The sequence below is a fragment of the Sapajus apella genome, unplaced genomic scaffold (genome assembly GCF_009761245.1).
Source record: "Sapajus apella isolate SASKATOON/1434 unplaced genomic scaffold, GSC_monkey_1.0 scaffold29, whole genome shotgun sequence".
Lineage (NCBI taxonomy): Eukaryota > Metazoa > Chordata > Mammalia > Primates > Cebidae > Sapajus > Sapajus apella.
In genome coordinates this window covers 10,190,254-10,209,254 of record NW_022436969.1, presented here as the reverse complement: position 1 = coordinate 10,209,254, position 19,001 = coordinate 10,190,254, and the positions used below count along the sequence as shown (strand labels likewise).

The window sequence follows — 19,001 nt, the reverse complement described above, 5'->3', positions numbered from 1 at the left end:
AACTCCTGACCTCATGATCTGCCTGCCGCAGCCTCCCAAAGTGCTAGGATAACAGGTGTGAGTCACCACACCCGGCCAAGCTTAAAATATTTTAAAAAATGGTTTTATTTTGAATATAATTTTATTTTGTTTATCACTTTGTATCAAGTGAATTAATAAGGCTTCTGTATATTTCTGTTCCTTCAGCCTCCCCAAAACCACTTAAACTCATACTAACCGAAGCCTTTTGCTATATGAATATGACCTTGTGTGTGCCGACTGATCCTTAGGAGAAAGTTTTCTCATCCTAGATCTGACCAAACTGTTTAGTACAGTTTTGCCATTTTTGCAATAATCTGGGGAGAAAGAAGCCAACACACATATGCAAATGAAATATGCAAACGTTTTTATTTTTGGTAAAAATCACAACATAAAATTTACTGCCTTGGCTGAGTGCAGTGGCTTATGCCTGTAATCCCAGCACTTCGGGAGGCCAAGGCAGGTGGATCACCTGAGGTCAGGAGTTCGAGACTAGCCTGGCCAACATGGTGAAATCCCATCTCTATTTAAAAAAAAAAAAAATAGCTGGGCATGGTGGTGCACGCCTGTAATCCCAGCTACTTGAGAGGCTGAGACAAGAGAATCACTTGAACCCGTGAGGTGGAGGTGGCAATGAGCCGGGATCACGCTACTGCACTCTAGCCTGGATAAGAAGAGCGAAATTCTGTCTCAAAAAAAAAAAAAAAAAAATTTACTGCCTTAATGATTTCTAAAGTGTTAAAAATTCAGAAGTGTTAAGTACATTCTCATTGTTATGAGACCAATTTCTAGAACTCTTTTCATCTTGTAAAACTGAAACTCTATACCCATTAAACAACTGCTCATTCTCTACCTCCCCTCGGCACCTGGCAACCACCATTCTACTTTCTATAAGTGCCTCATATCAATGGAATGATACAGTATTTGTCCTTTTGTGACTGACTGGTTTATCTCACTTAGCATGTCCTCAAAGTTCATCCATGTTGTAGCATGTGTTACAATTCCCTTCCTTCTTAAAGGCTGAATAATATTCCATTCATGTATCTGCTACATTTAGTTCATCCATTCATCTGTCACTGGACACTTGGGCTGCTCCCACCTTGTGGCTGTTGTGCATCATGCTTTTATGAACACAAGTATACACATATCTGAGACCCTTCTTTCAATTGTTCTGGGCATATATCTAGAAGTTAGATTGCTGGATCATATGGTAATTCTATTTTTAACTTTCTGAAGAATCACCATACTGTTTTCCATAGTGGCTTCCAGCATTTTACCTTCCCACCAACAGTGCACAGGGATTCCAATTTATTCACATCCTCACCAACACTTTTTTTTTTTTGAGGCGTTTTGCATTGTGATACTGATTTACATTCCCCTAAAGATTAATAATATTGAACATCTTTTTGTGTGTGTGTTAGCCATCTGTATATCTTCTTTGAAGACTTGTCTCTAAAGTTGTTTGTTGATTTTTCAACTAAATTATTTTGTTGTTGTAGAGTTGTAGCGGTTTTTAAAAATATATATTCTGGGTATTAACCCCTTATCAGATATACTCTTTGAAAAGATGTTCTTCCAATGGTGGCTCATGCCTGTAATCCCAGCGTTTTAAGAGGCCGAGGCAGGCAGAACACCTGACGTCAGGAGTTTGAGACCAGCCTGACCAACATGGAGAAACCTTGTCTCTATTAAAGATACAGAATTAGCCAGGGATGGTGGCACATGCCTGTAACCCCAGCTACTCAGGAGGCTGAGGCAGGAGAATTGCTTGAACCCGGGAGGTGGAGGTTGTGGTGAGCCAAAATCGTACCATTGCGCTCCAGCATAAGAAACGAGAAAACCCCAACCAAAAAAAAAAAAAAAAAAAAAAAAGGATTTTCTCCCATTCCATGGATTGCTGGATTGCCTTTTACTCTGTTATTTGATGAAGTCTAGTTTGTCTATTTTTCTTAGCTTTGGTATCATATGTAAGAGATCACTGCCAAATTCAATGTCACAAGGCCTTCCCCTATGTTTTCTTTTAAATGATTTATATTTCTAGCTTTTATGTGTAGGTCTTTGATCCATTTTGAGTTAATTTTGTATAGGGTCTTCATTCTTTTCCATGTGACTATCAGGTTTTCCCAGCACCTTTTTTTTTTTTTTTTTTTTTTTTTTTAGGTGGCGTTTCACTCGTTGCCCAGGCTGGAGTGCAATGGGCGATTTTGGCTCACTGCAACCTCCACCTCCCTGGTTCAGGTAATTCTCCTGCCTCAGTCCCCTGAGTAGCTGGGATTACGGGTGCCGCCACCACACCCAGCTTTTTTTTTTTTTTTTAATCTTATTTTTAGTAGAGATGGTGTTTCACCATGTTGGCCAGGCTAGTCTCGACCTCCTGACCTCAAGTGATCCACCCACCTTGGCCTCCCAAAGTGCTGGGATTATAGGTGTGAGCCACTGCACCTGGTCCACACTATTTTGATTACTATAGCTTTGTAGAAAGTTCTGAAATCAGGAAGTATGAGACCTCTAACTTTACCTCTCTTTTAAAATTGTTTTGGCTATTTGGGGTCCCCTGAAATACTGGATGAATCACAGGATGGATTTTTCTATGTTTCCAAAGTCCTTGGGATCTTGATAGGGACTACATTAAGTCTATGGATTACTTTGGGTAGTATTGACATTTAATATCAAGTCTTCCAATCCATAAACACAGGATGTCTTTCCATTTACTGGTGTCTTCCTTAATTTCCTTCATCAATGCTTTGTACTTTTCACTGTAGAAGTCTTTTGCCTTCTTAGTTGATTCCTACGTCTGTCTTTTGATGCTATTGTAAATGAACTCTTAATTTTCTTAGATTGTTCATGGCTGAGGTATTCAAATGCAACTGATATTGGTGTTGATTTTGCACCTGCATCTCTGCTGAATTCACATATTCATTCTAAAGGGGATTTTTGGTGGAATTTTTAGTTTTCTGTGTATATGTTGCCTGGGAATAGAGATCAATTTTAATTCCTTCCTATTTGGTTACCTTTTCTTTTACTTGCTTAATTTCTCTGCCTGTGAATTCCAGTACCATATTAAATAGAAATGGTAAAACTGGCATCTTTGTCTTGTTCCTGAACTCAGTTTTGGAAAAGCTTTCAGTCTTTCGCCATTGACTATGATGATGTTAGCTGTGGGCTTTTGATATATGGCCCTTATTGAGAATGCAAACGATTACACACGTTCTTGAAAGGTAGATTTTACTAAGTCCCAGTTTTAGCCTTGATCTATTCACACTGCTTTGATTATTCCATTTCATTATCACCTACATTTTGTTTCATTTTAGGGTGGCCCACTTATAAAATTTGGCTGATTCCTATCATCATCTTGATAATTGCTAACCTCACTGAGTACTCAGAGGATGCGAGGTGCTATCCTGAGCATCATACAGCAACCCTATGAGATTGCCATTATTATTGTCTTCTCGGAGGTGGGGAAGCCAAGGCACAATGGGTTTAATTTGTTCAGGGTCACATGGCTAGAAAGTGGTAGAATTAGGATTCAAAATCAGACAGATTGGCTCCTGTCTATTCTCTTAATCTCTATACCATATTGCCTCTTGCAAAAGGCAGTTCTAGAAAAAGGGTGCCCATTTCCAGAATCGTCTTCAGAGAAGATGCTGCTGTTTCCTAGAAGTATTCTAAAGCAGGGGATATATCAGTGGAACTGGCATCCCACTCACTGCAGCCCAGTTAACTACCTAGTACAGGACATGTGAGTGGCTGCTTCCAAGTCTGAGAGAGCCTCTTGTCATGCTTCAAGGAAGTAAACAGTAATAGCATTTCCTAGATGGGGATTCCTTTGTCCTATGAGGGAAACTGGATTCTTGTAATACTCTCCAAGCATGGTTCATATCATTTGTATCCTCAAAGATATCTCCGGCTTTTGGCCAACCAGACTTACTCAAATACAGCTCTGGTAATGGGCTCCAAGAATCTACATTTAAAAGTGATTCACCAGTAACTGTTACATACACTGATTTGAGAGCCAATGCTCTGAACATTTGATTGGCTCCCACCCTGCATGGTTGCCATGTGAACAGGCATTCTGTGGAGAGACTATAGCTGCCTGTGGGGCTTCAGCCAAGCCTGAGTGAGGGATGTGTGGATACGTAGATGTGGTTATGTTGCCTTCCAGGTGCTGCCAGGTTCCTCATTAAGGAGCTATCATATCACAACCTAGAATTGGAGAGAAACCGCCTGGAGGAGCTAGGCATTAAACGCCAGTGTGTCTGGCCTTTCATCGTCATGATGGATGATTCGTGTGTCCTATGGAACATTCACAGTGTTCAGGAGCCATCCAGGTAGTGATACTTCCAAGCTGTTCTGGGAGCATGACAATGCTATATGTAGACAGGACAATACATTTCTTGGCTACAGTTACATATGGAAATAAATAAGAAAGAGACAGTTTTCCAGAGCAAAACAGTCAACCATGAAACCACTCTCACTAGAACATTTTGTGGTGACTTAGGAATTTTTTATGTAGACATTCAATAGCCCATTAAATTCCTGGACCATTCTGGGATCATGGCATTGGTTAGCTATTAAAGTCTACTGAAGCCAAGCATGGTGGCTCATGCCTATAATTCCAGCACTTTTAAGAGACCGAGGTAGGCTGATCAGTTAAGGCCGGGAGTTCTAGACCAGCCTGGCCAATATGGCAAAATCCCATCCCTACTAAAAATACAAAAATTAGCTTAATGCAATTTTGGGAGTGAAAAAAAAAAAAAAAAAAAAGCTGGGTATGGTGGCATGTGCCTGTAGCGCTGAGGCACGGGGATAACTTGAACCCAAGAGGCAGAGGTTGCAGTGAGCTGAGATTGTGCCACTGCACTTCAACCTGGGTGACAGAGCGAGACTGTGTCTTAAAAAAACAGTCTGTTGAGACACTATGATTTATGTAGAAAGACTGTTGACATCTCAAATCTGGAGACCTGGTTTTTTTTAGCCCAGCTGTTTTTTGTTTATAATTTTTTGTAGAGAGATAGTCTCACCATGTTGCCCAGTCTGGTGTTGAACTCTTGGGCTCAAGCAATCTTCCTGCCTCAGCCTCCCAAAGTGTTGGGATTACAGGTGTGAGCCACCACACCCAGTCATGCATCTTAACTGTCTGTATGAAAAAGGAAAGTCATCTCACCTCTCCCTCTCTCAAGTCCGTCACTGGTAAAATTACACCTGGGCCAAAATCAGTGGTTCTCTTCCTGGGTTAGTGCCACCTCACAGTGCTAGGGGGTGCTGGTCAAGAGCATCTTACGAGTACCAGAGAATGCCAAACGTTTTTAAAAAGTCCTACACAATAAACTCCCAAAATTCAGTAACACACCCATTGCAACACTATGCCAGGGGATCTTTAAGCCTCTCCCAGATCAACATTGTGATTTTGTGTCCTTGTTTCTATTTTGGATTTGAAGCCAGTGAAATTTTCAAATATACCTTACTATACACAATTACCAGAACTTGGAAGGATAATTCTATGCTTCCAGCCTCTGGCTACCTCTTCTTTGGCAACTCTTTATTCATTGTGCACTCTGACACAGGGGCCAGATTTCTTTCTCTGCCCTAAAATGGTAAGCCCCAGCTCCAAAAGGCAGCTTTTTAAATAATGACAGGAAGTGTGAAAACTGGGCTTGACATTCTTCTCCATTTGCTAATACAAAGTAAATCAGTTAATTATTAATTATCCTTGAGGGTATTAGTGGTGTATAATAGTGTGTAGACACTCCACAAATGATCCTCTCTTCTGTAATATTTATTGACATCTTATATAAACTATATTTCATAGCCAGCCCATGGAAGTAGGAGTTTCCAGTAAGAATGTGTCCTTGAAGACTGTCTTGCAGCACATTGAAGCCACACCAAAAATTGTCCACTACGCAATCTTGGGCATACAGAAATGGAATAGCAAACTGACTTCTCAGAGCCTAAAAGCCCCGTTCTCTAGGTGCCATGTGCATGATTTCCTTCTCCTCAACATAGACTTGACTCAGAATGTACAGTATGACTTCAACAGGTAAGTCAGGCCTCATGGACACAGGTAATCCTGGCATCTACTGATTGCTTCTGCTCAGCTCTACCCTCTGTAATACTTTTATTCCTATGTCTTCAATTGAGAATCTTACCCTTTATGTGGGCAAGGAGAAAGGGTGATCACAAGCCCCAATGTGTGCCCCTTTATCACCAACTGACCTAGACCTTAATAGGGGTTACAGTATGAAATACTTGAAGAAAACACTTTAGCCATCTCATTATTCAACAAGAACTAAGACAGACACAATAACTGTTGACTCAAGTTAGTATGTGGACCCATAAACATCTAAGACTAAGCCCGCCTTCACCCTCAAAACTCAGAAGGAAATCACTTTTCCTGAATATTAGTAGTTAGTAGGACTCAGGGATTTGGGTCCTGTAGGGAAAAGGCAGCAGATGAGTATGAGCAGGCTAACCATGGCCTTGCCTCCCAAATAATGTCCAGGTTCCTACAAAACCTGAGAGGGCCAAGCAAGAAGTTAGGGACCATAAAATCCTTCTTACGCCAACCTTGCAGTTACAGAATAGCTGCTGCTTTCACTTCTGTTTTAAATTTGACAGAGGCTTCATCCTGTTTGTAGCCAGAATTTTAAAACTGGGAGCACCTCTGCATTCCTATTCTGTCAGAGTGTATCAAATAGGATTATAGTCCTGTTTTTGCATAGGGATATCTCAAACCTGTGACATATCTGGGACAAAGATCATCTCACTTCCTTTCTGAGAAAGGCTGAGTTTTTCAAGGTCGTACAGAAATGGAGCAGCAAGCTGACTTCTCAGAGCCTAAAGGCCTCGTTCTCTAGGTGCCATGTACATGATTTCGTTCTCAACATAGACGACTTGGAATGTTGAGGGCCAGCTCCACAAAAGCATAGTTATTTTAGGCTCCCAATATCTTGCTACACATTTATCTCTCTGTGTATAGTTATCATGGTTGCGATATGCCAGCCGAAGAAACCTATTGTTATGGTTACAATTTAGGTATTTCTGTGAAGATGTTGACTTTAATCTGAGAACCAACAGTAGTGGCCTGCTCATCTGCCGCTTTAATAGCTTCAGTCTCATGAAGAAACATGTTCAGGTTGGCGGGCAAAGGGACTTTATCATTAAACCAAAGATCATGGTAAGTACTGCAAGCTTGATTCTAATGCTGAAAATAAGTACAATGATATCTTAGTATTATCTTTGTTATTAGATATTGGCATTAAGCACTTTCCATTTTATTGGAAAAGTGAAATAACACAAGGGAGTTCTCTTTTTTGAGACAGAGTCTCACTCTGTCCCCTAAGCTGGAGTGCAGTGGTGTGATCTTTGTTCACTGCAACCTCCGCCTCCTGGGTTCAAGCAATTCTCCTGCCTCAGCCTCCTGAGTAGCTGGGATTATAGGCACGTGCCACCACAGCTGGCTAATTTTTGTATTTTTAGTAGAGATGGGGTTTCACCATGTTGGCCAGACTGGTTTTGAACTCCTGACCTCAAGTGATCCACCCACCTTGGCCTCCCAAAGTGCTATGATTACAGATGTGAGCCACTGTGCCTGGCCATAAGGGAGTTCTTAATGTCAAATTCTCAATCTCATTTCTGTTACTGAGACTCATCTAGAGCCAAAACATTTGACAATCCAACAAAATTACCTTAGATGTCAGTCTTAAATCTTAAGTTTATTTGGATTTAAGCCTTAACAAATCATCAAAGCTTCAGTTTCAAGATGGCAAACTTTATATTTTTACTTTTTTTTTCTGAGGCAGAGTCTCACTGTGTTGCCCAGGCTGGATTGCAGTGGCATGACTGGCTCACTGCAACCTATGCCTCCCAGGTTCAAGTGATTCTTGCCTCAGCCACCGCACCCTGCCACATTTTTACATTCTTTATGTAATACATGAGAGATATGTAAATCAAGATGCCAGTCTGATCCTTTGCTAGAACTTTCCTAAAAGTAATATTGCTGGGCGCGGTGGCTCACGCCTGTAAACCCAACACTTTGGGAGGCCGAGGCAGATCACAAGGTGAAGAGATCAAGACCATCCTGGCCCAACATGGTGAAACCCCATCTCTACTAAAAATACAAAAACTAGTTGGGCATGGTGGCACGTGTCTGTAGTTCCAGCTCTTTGGGAGGCTGATACAGGAGAATCACTTGATCCTGGGAGGCAGAAGTTTGCAGTGAACCAAGATTGTGCCACTGCACTCCAGGCCTGTGCAACACGAGACTCTGTCTCAAAAAAAAAAGTAATACAGATCAAAACCTGTATTACTACCCTTTTCTAAGAGATTTACTGATAACCTAATAATTCACAGCATGTGTGCTACCAGTGGAGCTTAGAAACCTCCTTGCCATTTTTTTGGTAGGGTTGTGTTGAGATAGATAGGATTTAACCCATACATTACATACATACATACCGAGCACCACTGTAAAATGCTTCTGATTAGATCTCACAGTGTACCTGTTAAATGTGGTAACTTTCAAAGAAGCCTGTTCTCTTCTGTCGTTGCTGTGTATAACTTGCACTAAATCCTATTGTACTATTCCCGAGAAAAAAATTTTCAGGACCCCTGACTGACATAGAACCTAGCATCTCTCACTCTGCTACTGTTATTATTTGACTGTTAGGATGCAATTCAGTGTTTCCTCACCTGTTTAATCCAGTGACAGACAAGTTTCCCATCATGATGTTGACTTTGATTTCAGGTGTCAGAGAACTTAGCACCCATCTTGCCACTTCAATACATCTGTGCTCCTGACAGTGAACACACACTACTGGCAGCCCCTGCACAGTTTCTCCTGGAGAAATTCCTTCAGCACGCCTCATATAAACTCTTCCCCAAAGCCATCTGTAACTTCAAGAGTCCTGTGCTGGCCATTGACTGCTACCTTAACATTGGACCAGAGGTAAAAAGGGTGTGGGGGATACTGTGCTTACCTACATCCGTCCCTTTCTCATTTTAGCTGTTCGAAAACTGAAATGGAGGCAAAATAGGAGTCTGTGACAAGAGAGAAATATAAATCAAGATGCCAGTCTGGTCCTTTGCCAGAGCTTTTATTAAAGATAGTAATACAGATCAAGAACTATATTTCTACCCTTCGCATACTCACTTATGCAAAGGCTCACACAACATGCAATGGTAGTTAACCCTCCCCATGACTGTTTTAACTGTACAAATGAACCAGGGAATATACAACTCAGCTCAGACATCAGCTCCTCTGAAAAGCCTGTCTCAGTGACTTTGGGCAGCAGTTGCCTACTCCCACCTCTCTTAACATTCATCAGATTATACTGTAATTTTGTGGGATTTTCTTCATAAGGTGTGAGTTCTTCAAAGACACACAATGTCTTAGCCATTGTTTATACATAAATAAGGAGCTCAGTGATTACTGAACAAATAAATGTGTACCACCTGAAGCCTTTAGAGGTCTCATTTCTCTTTCTAAAATTCTTCATGTTTTAATTTTTTTTTTAAAAACTGCCACTTGCACCTCCAGGCTCCTGCTACTAAGCTGTCCTTTAGAAATGATTACTGTAGTACATACTCCTTGTAAAAAATGTTTTAAAATAAAAGCATAAAGTCATCTGCTAGAAGAACATTTTGGTATACTATTTCCTTCCAGGGCCTTTTCTTTGTATGTATTGAAAAAAATACACATCCATAAACATACTCAACACTGAAGTCCAACTGTATTCAATTTTGAAAACCAATTTTTAAAATTTCAGTGTAAACATTTTACATTCCCATTTTCATGTTTCAATTGTCTACACTGTAGATTGGGTAATAAATTATAGAATTTTAGAAGTAGAAGGAACCTTAAGAAACCATCAGATGTAAAGGCCAGGCATAGAAGCTCATGCCTGTAACCCAGCACTTTGGGAGGCTGAGGTGCAAGGATCACTTGAGGCCAGGAGTTTGAGACCAGCCTGGAGGACATGGACCCTGTCGCTACAAAAACTAAAACTGGCCAGGTGTGATGGCACATGCCTGTAGTCCCAGCTACTCAAAAGGCTGAGGTGGGAAGATCACTTGAGCCCAGGAGTTCAAGGTTGCAGTGAGCTATGATTTGTGCCACTGCACTCCAGCCTAAGTGACAGAGACCCCATCTCAAAAAAACAAAATGAACGCAAACCCATGAGATCTTATAACATCTTTTACAGTATTTATGTACTGATTATGTCTGACCAGATATTCCAGTTCCCCTATCCTAGAGTCCACGGCTCTGGGTATTAACACAATCTCAGTACTACTACTAATAGCAGCTAACATTTACCGAATACTAAGTTATTTAATTCAGAAAACATCCTATGAAACAAGTACTATTGTTATCTCTATAGATGAGGAAACTGAGGTGTAGTAAAAGGAAGGAAACTGCTCATTGTTCCATGGCTACTCAATGGAAGAACCAGTATTTGAACCCAAGCAGACTGGCTCATGCATTTAGTCATTCTGCTGCTCTAACTCCCAACTATCTTTCTTACTTCCCTGAATTTCTGCAGTTATCATGTTTATCACAGAAGTCAGATAGAACCAAAAATGTAAATTCATGCACTTTTTTTTTTTTGAGACGGAGTTCACTCGTTGCCCTGGCTGGAGTGCGGTAGTGCGATCTTGGCTCACTGTAACCTCTGCCTCCTGGGTTCAAGTGATTCTCTTGCCTCAGCCTCCTGAGTAACAGGGAGTATAGGCACTTGCCACCATGCCTGGCTAATTTATTTTTGTATTTTCAGTAGAGACAGGGTTCACCATGTAAGCCAGGCTGGTCTCCAACTCCTGACCCTCAGGTGATCCACTCGCCTCAGCCTCCCAAAGTGCTGGTGTGAGCCACCATGCCCAGCCCATGTACCGTCTTAAGCTTCCATCCAATTGAAAATTTAAGTATATCTAAATAGAAAGCTGATCAAAAATATTTTTTTATTCTCACCAATAAGGTAATTCAAACATTTAATCTTTCCTAAGTGTGCTTTTTGTGGAAGGTAGTTTTAAAAATTTTATAAAGACTTTTAAATGAAAGAGCTTGTTTCTAATTTATTTCCTAATAATCCTTTATTATGAAAAATAAGAGAAGCCTTAAACAGGTTAACAATTGGCATGCTAAATAAAAGAGGTTGCAAAGCTTAACTAACTAAGCCATTTAAGTTAGCACTGGAAAAAACTCATCTCCTTTACCTTACCCTTGAATAGACAAAAAGAAAAGTACTGACTCATTCTGCTGACCTGCAGATATTTTGCTTGCTCTTGAAATGCCCACACTATTTCTGCTTGATGATTTCAGGTGGCCATATGCTACATCAGCTCCAGACCCCACTCCAGCAATGTCAATTGTGAAGGGGTGTTTTTCAGTGGACTCCTTTTGTACCTCTGTGACTCTTTTGTAGGTGCTGATCTTCTTAAGAACTTTAAATTTCTAAAAGGTAAGTCAAATTTAGTATCTTGCAATTGCTATTGGTTCCCACTGAGCCAAATACAGAAGATAAACATATTTTTTAAAAGCACTTGAACACGATTTTTACCAATAATTTGAACATCCTGCTTTTAAAATTAGGGCCACTAGTTGGGGGTTGGGGAGGGAATCAAGTCATTGTTATCCTAAGACTAAATGCAGATGAATAGCCAAATTTGTGACCATATTAAATAGGTTTTTGCCACTGTTTAGAAAGGAACGATGTACTGCAAGAATACATAACACTTCTCATATAATTTAATTTTAATAGATATCGGGTTAATGAGTCTATATATGTATATAACTATATACATTCTACTGACTCTAACATATTGCCTGGGGCAGGAAGCAACTGCAATAATTTTGTATAATTGCATCCCTAGACATAAACAAACCCTTAGTTGTGATTCTGATACAGAAACCATGGGCCAGGTGTGGTGGCTCACACCTGTAATCCCAGCACTTTGGGAGGCCGCCGAGGCTGAGGCAGGCAGATCATCTGAGCTCAAGCTCAGGAGTTCAAAACCAGCCTGGACAACCTGGCAAAACCCTGCCTTTACAAAAAATACAAAAACTAGCCAGGCACAGTGGAAGACACCTGTAGTGCCACGTCAGGAGGCTTAGGTGAGAGGAACTTGGGCCCAGGAGGTGGAGGTTGCAGTGAGCCAATATTGTGCTGCTGCACTCCAGCCTGGGTGACATCCTATCTCAAAAAAGAAAAGAAAAAAACAGTTGTTTCAATAGGTATGCACAATATAAAGAGACTAGCCTAAGAACAAACTAATATTAAACATCACAAATAATCCTGATAAAATGACCTTTGAGATCAGCAAAAAAAGTGAGGTTCAGAACACTGTACAGCATAAGAACAGGGAGCGGGGATGTAGGGGGACTGTGGATTTATTTATGTATTAAGTATTTCTGACACAGTGGTTCTTACTGGGGGTGAGGAAGGGGTAGATTTTGCCTCCCAGGGGACAGAGACACTTCTGATTGTTATAATGGGGCTGCTGCTTGCTGGCACCTAGTGGGCAGAAGCCAAGATTGCTGGATGTTTAGGTTCTAAACATCCAACAAGATTTAGAACAAGGCCAACCACTGTGGCTTACGCCTGTAATCCCAGCACTTTGGAAGGCTGAGGCAGGTGGATTGCCTGAGCTCAGGAGTTCGAGACCAGCCTGGGCAACACGGTGAAACCCCGTCTCTTCTAAAATACAAAAAATTAGCCAGGCATGGCGGTGTGTGCCTGTACTCCCAGCTACTTGGGAGGCTGAGGCAGGTGAATTGCTTGAAGCCTGGAGGCAGAGGTTGCAATGAGCTGAGATTGTGCCACTGCACTCCAGCCTGGGCGACAGAGTGAGACTCTGTCTCTTAAAAAAAAAAAAAAAAAAGACACAGAACAGTCCCACAACAAAGAATTAATCCAAGTACACTAATGCTGAGGTTCAGAAACCCTAACCTAGGAGGAACACATGAGAAATACATTAGTTATCGCAGAGAAGAGGGAATGTAGCTGGAAGATTACTTTGTACTCTTTAAAAAATTACTGAATTTGTAAAACTACTTACTCAAATATTAAAATTAAACAATTCTCATAAATTACTTATCCATCTGTTGACCTACCTGTTGGTTCTCAGATGTCTTAGCTCAGGAAATATAATCAGAGACAGTAAAGTTCTCAATCCCTGAGCCTAAGACATATTTCTGTCTTGTTTTCTGAAGGTGCTACCCTGTGTGTCATCTGCCAAGACAGAAGTTCCTTGCGCCAAACAATTGTCCGCTTAGAGCTAGAAGATGAGTGGCAGTTCCGCCTCCGGGACGAGTTTCAAACTGCTAATAGCAGTGATGACAAGCCTCTCTACTTTCTTACTGGACGTCATGTATGAGCTTTTGAAGAGACCAAAAACAGCAAAATGATGCCTAGGTGGGGTGGGACAGAAACAATTTGGGATTTTTTTTTTCCTTTAAAGTACAATCACTGTGGAGCAAAGTGCAACATATTTGTCTAAATTCTCCAAAGAACTCCCCAAATCTGACCCAGGTCTTTGGGGATACCACTCTTAATTGGACCCTTAAATTCAGGTAAACTCCCCTAGGCAGTTATGCAATTACTGAAGATATGGTCTGCCCATGGGATCCTGAGGAGGATATACTTTGGAGAGTGAATATGGAGTCTGCATTATTTTTTCTATTACATTATGTTAGGGGGAAACTGACTGTCAGCATTAACTACCCTGAATGTGTTACAGGAGACTCATGCCATTGGTGTGGAATTAATTGAAGATTAACGTTTGAGGCCTGAACCCTCAGTTTCTCTTCAGATCTGTACTTTGGTACAGTATTACTCAGGGGTTTGAAATGATAGAATGTAGATGATATTTGTATTTAAAAAAAAGCAGTAGCTATGTCTTTCTCTGTGCAGTGTTAGTTTAAGATTTATAATCTTCTATGTATTGAAACTTTTGGCAAAATTTCCACAGGAGTTCAAAGTTTACTATTTAAACTGAACAAACAAATCAGTAAATGCAGAGCAGGCACTGTGTGCATTTATGCATCTTCTCCTAGCCTAATTCCTTTGCTTTTCCCATTCTTTAAACATGTTTCCAGGCTTTAAGAATATCTTACCTAAGAGACAATGGAACAGCGATTAATCTTGTGCAAAAGAACCTGATTAAGTCAGTTGTGTGAGTTAAGTTTTCAGAAGGTAACCTGCACCCACCCTGTTTTGTTGGAATTAAGCAGTTGGCACCAGCAAACCTAAATGTCAGGCTGAGGTTCTGTTGCAGAGTGGAAGTAGTTTTCTTTCTTTCAGGGACTCAAGCAAAGCTTCCTTTAAAAGATGCACTCAATATTACCACCTTACACTGACACCACCACAGAAATTGCTGAACTGGGAAACTGAGCCATAGAAAGAGAAGTGTTTTACTTAATCCTACCAGTGACTCCTGTAAGGAGTAAGGAAGACTCCATTAAGAGTCTTCTTGACTCATTAAAATCAGCAGGGGGTGTTTGTCTAGTATCAGCAGTGGAAGGCATGTTTCTACAGATTTCTCTAATATTTTAATCAAAAACATTATTTTTAGAAAACGTTCTAGACAAACTCTCTTAGAAGTTTACTCTTAAATTATTCCAGTTCTCAACACTGTACAATCTCTTGAGTTTTCTCAGCCCATATTTACTATTTTATCCTACTTAAAATGGTCATTTTTACTTGAATCCATCTTGTTTGTGACCTGAAACTACTGAGGGGCCTACTAAGCCTGCATTTACTTAGAACAAAAAATGTTAATTGACCAGCTTTATTATCTTATAACAAGGAGTTTACAGCTAGTGAAAAAATGGAATGTATTAGACTAAAAATGGTTTGTAGATCTCTTGGTTTTAATATAGCTACTTATGCTTTAACTGTATTTTGAAGTCAACAATTCCTTTTAACCCCATTTTTAATTGTCCTTTAAAGAAGACCTGCCTTATATATGCTTTAAAAAAATACTCCTTAATTTTAGTACAGCGGAATTTTTGGTAAAGAGGTATGTTTTGAAGCAGTTTGGTTTAAGTATGAATGTATTTCACTTGTTCCTGTTTTGTTGAAAGGGCCTAATGCAAATATCAAGAAACCCACTGTCTGTGCAATACTCCAATAACATTAACTACATAGGGCAAATAAAATACTTGAAATAATTCTAAAACAATTGTACCTGGGGTAGATGGCCTCTCAGGGTTTCTTCTGGCTTTATGACTTCATAGTCTAAATCATTTTTTTTTTAAGTAGTTACATCAGATGCAGGTATTAGGGCTGCACTCTGAAAATTGAAATTATTATGAGTTCTTAAATATTATTTAACTCTGTGGAAGAGATATGCCAGAACAAAGCCAAAAGACCATCACCCTTATCATCATAGAGAAATTGACCTATTTTCTTTTCAAAGCCTATCTTACTAAGGTTTGGATCTTTTAAAATCATCTTACCAGTACAATTCTTCAGAGAATGTTAGGTCCTTCTTTAAGGATAAAGTTGCACAAACACAGGACACCATGATATGTGTGCATATATATCCTTGTGTGTTCAGCTTTAAGCTTTGCAAGCCCTTAGGACACTGATGTGGGATGAATGGATTCACTAAGTCCACACAGTAACTCACCTATAGACCAGCTGAACCTCAGCATGTATGACAGTTCACACAGGTTAATACTGAATGTAAACTAAAAGCTAGAATTGTTGTAGTCAATTTTTTTTTGGCTGTAATTTATGCAATTGCTTTTTTTGATTTTTAGAAAAGAGGATACCTGCGTTACTTTATTACTGTAAAATTTTCTTAACTAAAATTTGGTGAATTTCACTAGTCATTCTACCTCACATTTTGTTAATGATTCAAAATTGTCATAAGTTGTGTCTACTGTATGTTTCTGTCCTTTAATTTGGTGAATGTATTAAAGTTATCTCCCACCCCCTCCAAAAAGTTATTTTTTAATTTTCTGGCATGTTAAGAAAACAAGCTCCCTGACTCTGGCAATATCCAACCTATAATGTGACTTCCAGCCTTTTTAGGACAACTCTAAGAAAAGATGTTGAAAATACACACAGTAGATCCCAATCTTTTATTTGACAAATTGCAGCTATACTCACTTTGATGTCCTTTTGGAAACAGAACTTTGGGTCGCTAGAACTATGTGGTATGATACAAGGTGTTATTGTTAATCTCTAGTTTAAACTGCTCAAACTTTTTGAGAACTTTGCAAAAGCTGCTAGAACTATGTAGTATGAAGACAATGTTATTGTAGTATGAACTCTATCTTCTTAAAAGTTGCTTGGTGAACTTTTGGGAATAACTTTGCTGTCCAGAAAAATGGCTTTCAATCTATTAATAAAGTATAGTAAATTAAAAGAATTTGACAGAGAATCCATGAAAACAATCTTCTAGGCCAAAGGGCCCTCAGGAAGGGCAGTAAGTATAATGATAGACTTTCAGAGGAAAGCAAAGACTACTGGTGTTCCACTATGCATTCCAAAGCAGCTGCCTTGAAAAGACTGAAACTCTGACTGCTGCAACATCACATTTAACTACTTAGGCCTGGAACAACATCCAGGAACAAACATTCCTCAAGCTTCTCTTTAGACACAGAAACTGGAAACTGGTCCTTAAAGTTTCCTCTGGGTCTAGGAGAATACTGCTCTAACACTGAAACCTTGGCTTCACTGAAAAGAAAACAGAACAACAACAACAAAAAAAACTGCTAAAAATGATTTTAGAAACTGCCTCTAAGGCCAAAGAAAAAGTCATTCACATAATAAATTCACTGTGCTCTCAACTATCAAGTATTGGGTTAAAGCATCTACTTCAGTGACTATGACAATAGATGATATTAAGTTTAAAGGAAAAAAAAAAAAAACAGCAGTAAGTTGTTTTCTGACTACTTCATTACAAATATTTTATTTTTACTAGTCCAATGTATTTTATTTTAACCAGAAGGATGGTGGGGGTGGGGGGTTGCTAAAAGAACTCATCCCTTTTTCTGCCAGAAGGCTCAAGAGCCATGAAAAATAAAATGTGTGTCTATAGTTACTACCCCAGAAATCAACTCAGCAATCTCAACTTTAGCCACAATGTGGATGGGCAGGAATACAGCCGTGTTCCCATCCAGAGGGATATGACTCTATAGCTGGGCAGTCGTGCAAAGTAAATGAGAACAATTAAAATATCACTGCAGGTTTGTTGTACTCACTGACCGTCCTTATAACAAGTCAGGCTTTTGGTAGATACACCAAGTTCTCGCACATTATGTAGTAGTAAAATATTGCTTTTTATCAGTGTCCATGCAGATAAAGGCATTACCCATAAAATCTAGTAGTTCCTGACTCTTTGTGGCTCCTATAGTGCCTCTATGCTAGGCATTTTTATAAAGACCAACTACATGAGGACTGCTAACAAAAAATTTATCAGCACCTTTATAATTAGCAATTACAGACTCACCCTCTTCTGCAGTCTGTGGCCATTAGTGTATACTCACTGTGTCCCTGCTGCCTCCACCACTCCACTGAGACTGCTCTTTTCCTAACATCACTTGGGCTCTCTTCAGTCTTCAATTGTGGTATGACAGGGTTGACCATTCTTTGAATCTTGAAATTCTTCCCTTGGTTTCTACTTCTCTCTTCTGGCTCTCCTACCTTGCTCATGCCTTCTTAGGTATTCTTGAGACGCCTAACTGATGGTGTACCTCAAAAATCTCTTCTGCCTTCTCATTTTACAAACCCCAGGGTGACCCTCTAAACCTTCAAATAAATAAGTAAACTCCATTTGTTTGCTCAGTTAGAATCTCTCTCAAACTCTAGATCTACATATCCAATTGTATACCAAACATACATCTCCACTTGGAGATCCTACAACCACCTTAAAATCGTGACCAAATCTGAGGGCATCCCCATCCAATCCTCCCAACCTAATTCCCCTGTATTCCCATCTGTCAATCTAACTCAAATTACCCAAACCAAAATTCCCACTTACCTTAGCCTCTTTGCCATGATCTTTTTCTGGTTGTTATAAATTCCTATCAATTCAACTGTGTCAATTCAATTTTATCTTTTAAATGTGGATCTGTCTCGTCATCTTCATCTCCACATCACAGCTTTAGCTCAATGTTTAAACACTTTTCACACAAACTGCTCTTAACTTCTAAGTTCCAGATTCCTCACTTATAAACCCCACCTCATAGGACTGTCATCATGATCACATAAAACAATGCAACACTAAACACACAGGGTCTGACACATAGCAAACACTCAAATGTTAGGTATTAACTAATAATACTATTCTTAGAGAAATACCTAAATGTAAAATTTGGGAGGCTGTATCTTCAGCATAAACATGAAAATAAACTTTTCGGCCAGGTGCGGTGGCTCAAGCCTGTAATCCCAGCACTTTGGGAGGCCGAGGCAGGTGGATCACGAGGTCCAGAGATCGAGACCATCCTGGTCAACACGGTGAAATCCCGTCTCTACTAAAAATACAAAACATTAGCCGGGCATGGTGGCGCGTGCCTGTAATCCCAGCTACTCAGGAAGCTGAGGCAGGAGAATTGCCTGAACCCAGGAGGCAGAGGTTGCGGTGAGCCGAGATCACGCCATTGCACTCCAGCCTGGGTAACAAGAGCGAAACTCCGTCCCAAAAAAAAAAAAAAAAAAAAAAAATTTTCTCAGTAATAAAATTTAAACCAAGCACCCAATATACCCTCTTTCACCTCCACATAGCTTTGTAAGCAAGTCAAAAGTAGTATACTATTGTTTATGGAAATTGGACCTGTATTATGAGGTTAACAGTTTACTATAGAGTCTTCACGATATACCAAAATTTCATTTTGTTTTTTTAAAAAAAACATGTTACCTGTCAGGCAAACAATGAGACCATGGATAACTAGAAGAGTCTCAAGCCCAATGGGAAATGGCAGTATCAAAAGCTAGGGCTGGGCACGGTGGCTCACACCTGTAATCCCAGCACTTTGGGAGGCC

General features: G+C 39.9%; 1 protein-coding gene across 4 annotated transcripts in view; it reads left to right on the top strand.

The window, feature by feature from the left end:
* The window catches only part of GREB1L (GREB1 like retinoic acid receptor coactivator), a 316,301-nt gene extending 299,915 nt beyond the window's left edge, over positions 1 to 16,386 (top strand). For 3 of the 4 annotated variants that reach the window (XM_032293228.1, XM_032293226.1, XM_032293227.1), the window contains 6 exons: positions 4,181 to 4,346; positions 5,828 to 6,055; positions 7,051 to 7,192; positions 8,759 to 8,959; positions 11,330 to 11,468; positions 13,220 to 16,386. In XM_032293228.1, the coding sequence (XP_032149119.1) occupies positions 4,181 to 4,346; positions 5,828 to 6,055; positions 7,051 to 7,192; positions 8,759 to 8,959; positions 11,330 to 11,468; positions 13,220 to 13,383 (1,040 nt within the window). In that variant the 3' untranslated portion in view covers positions 13,384 to 16,386. Of the gene's footprint in view, positions 1 to 4,180; positions 4,347 to 5,827; positions 6,056 to 7,050; positions 7,193 to 8,758; positions 8,960 to 11,329; positions 11,469 to 13,219 lie in introns of those variants that run through there. The other variant, XR_004273436.1, reaches the window with a different exon arrangement.
* The last annotated feature ends 2,615 nt before the right edge of the window (positions 16,387 to 19,001 follow it).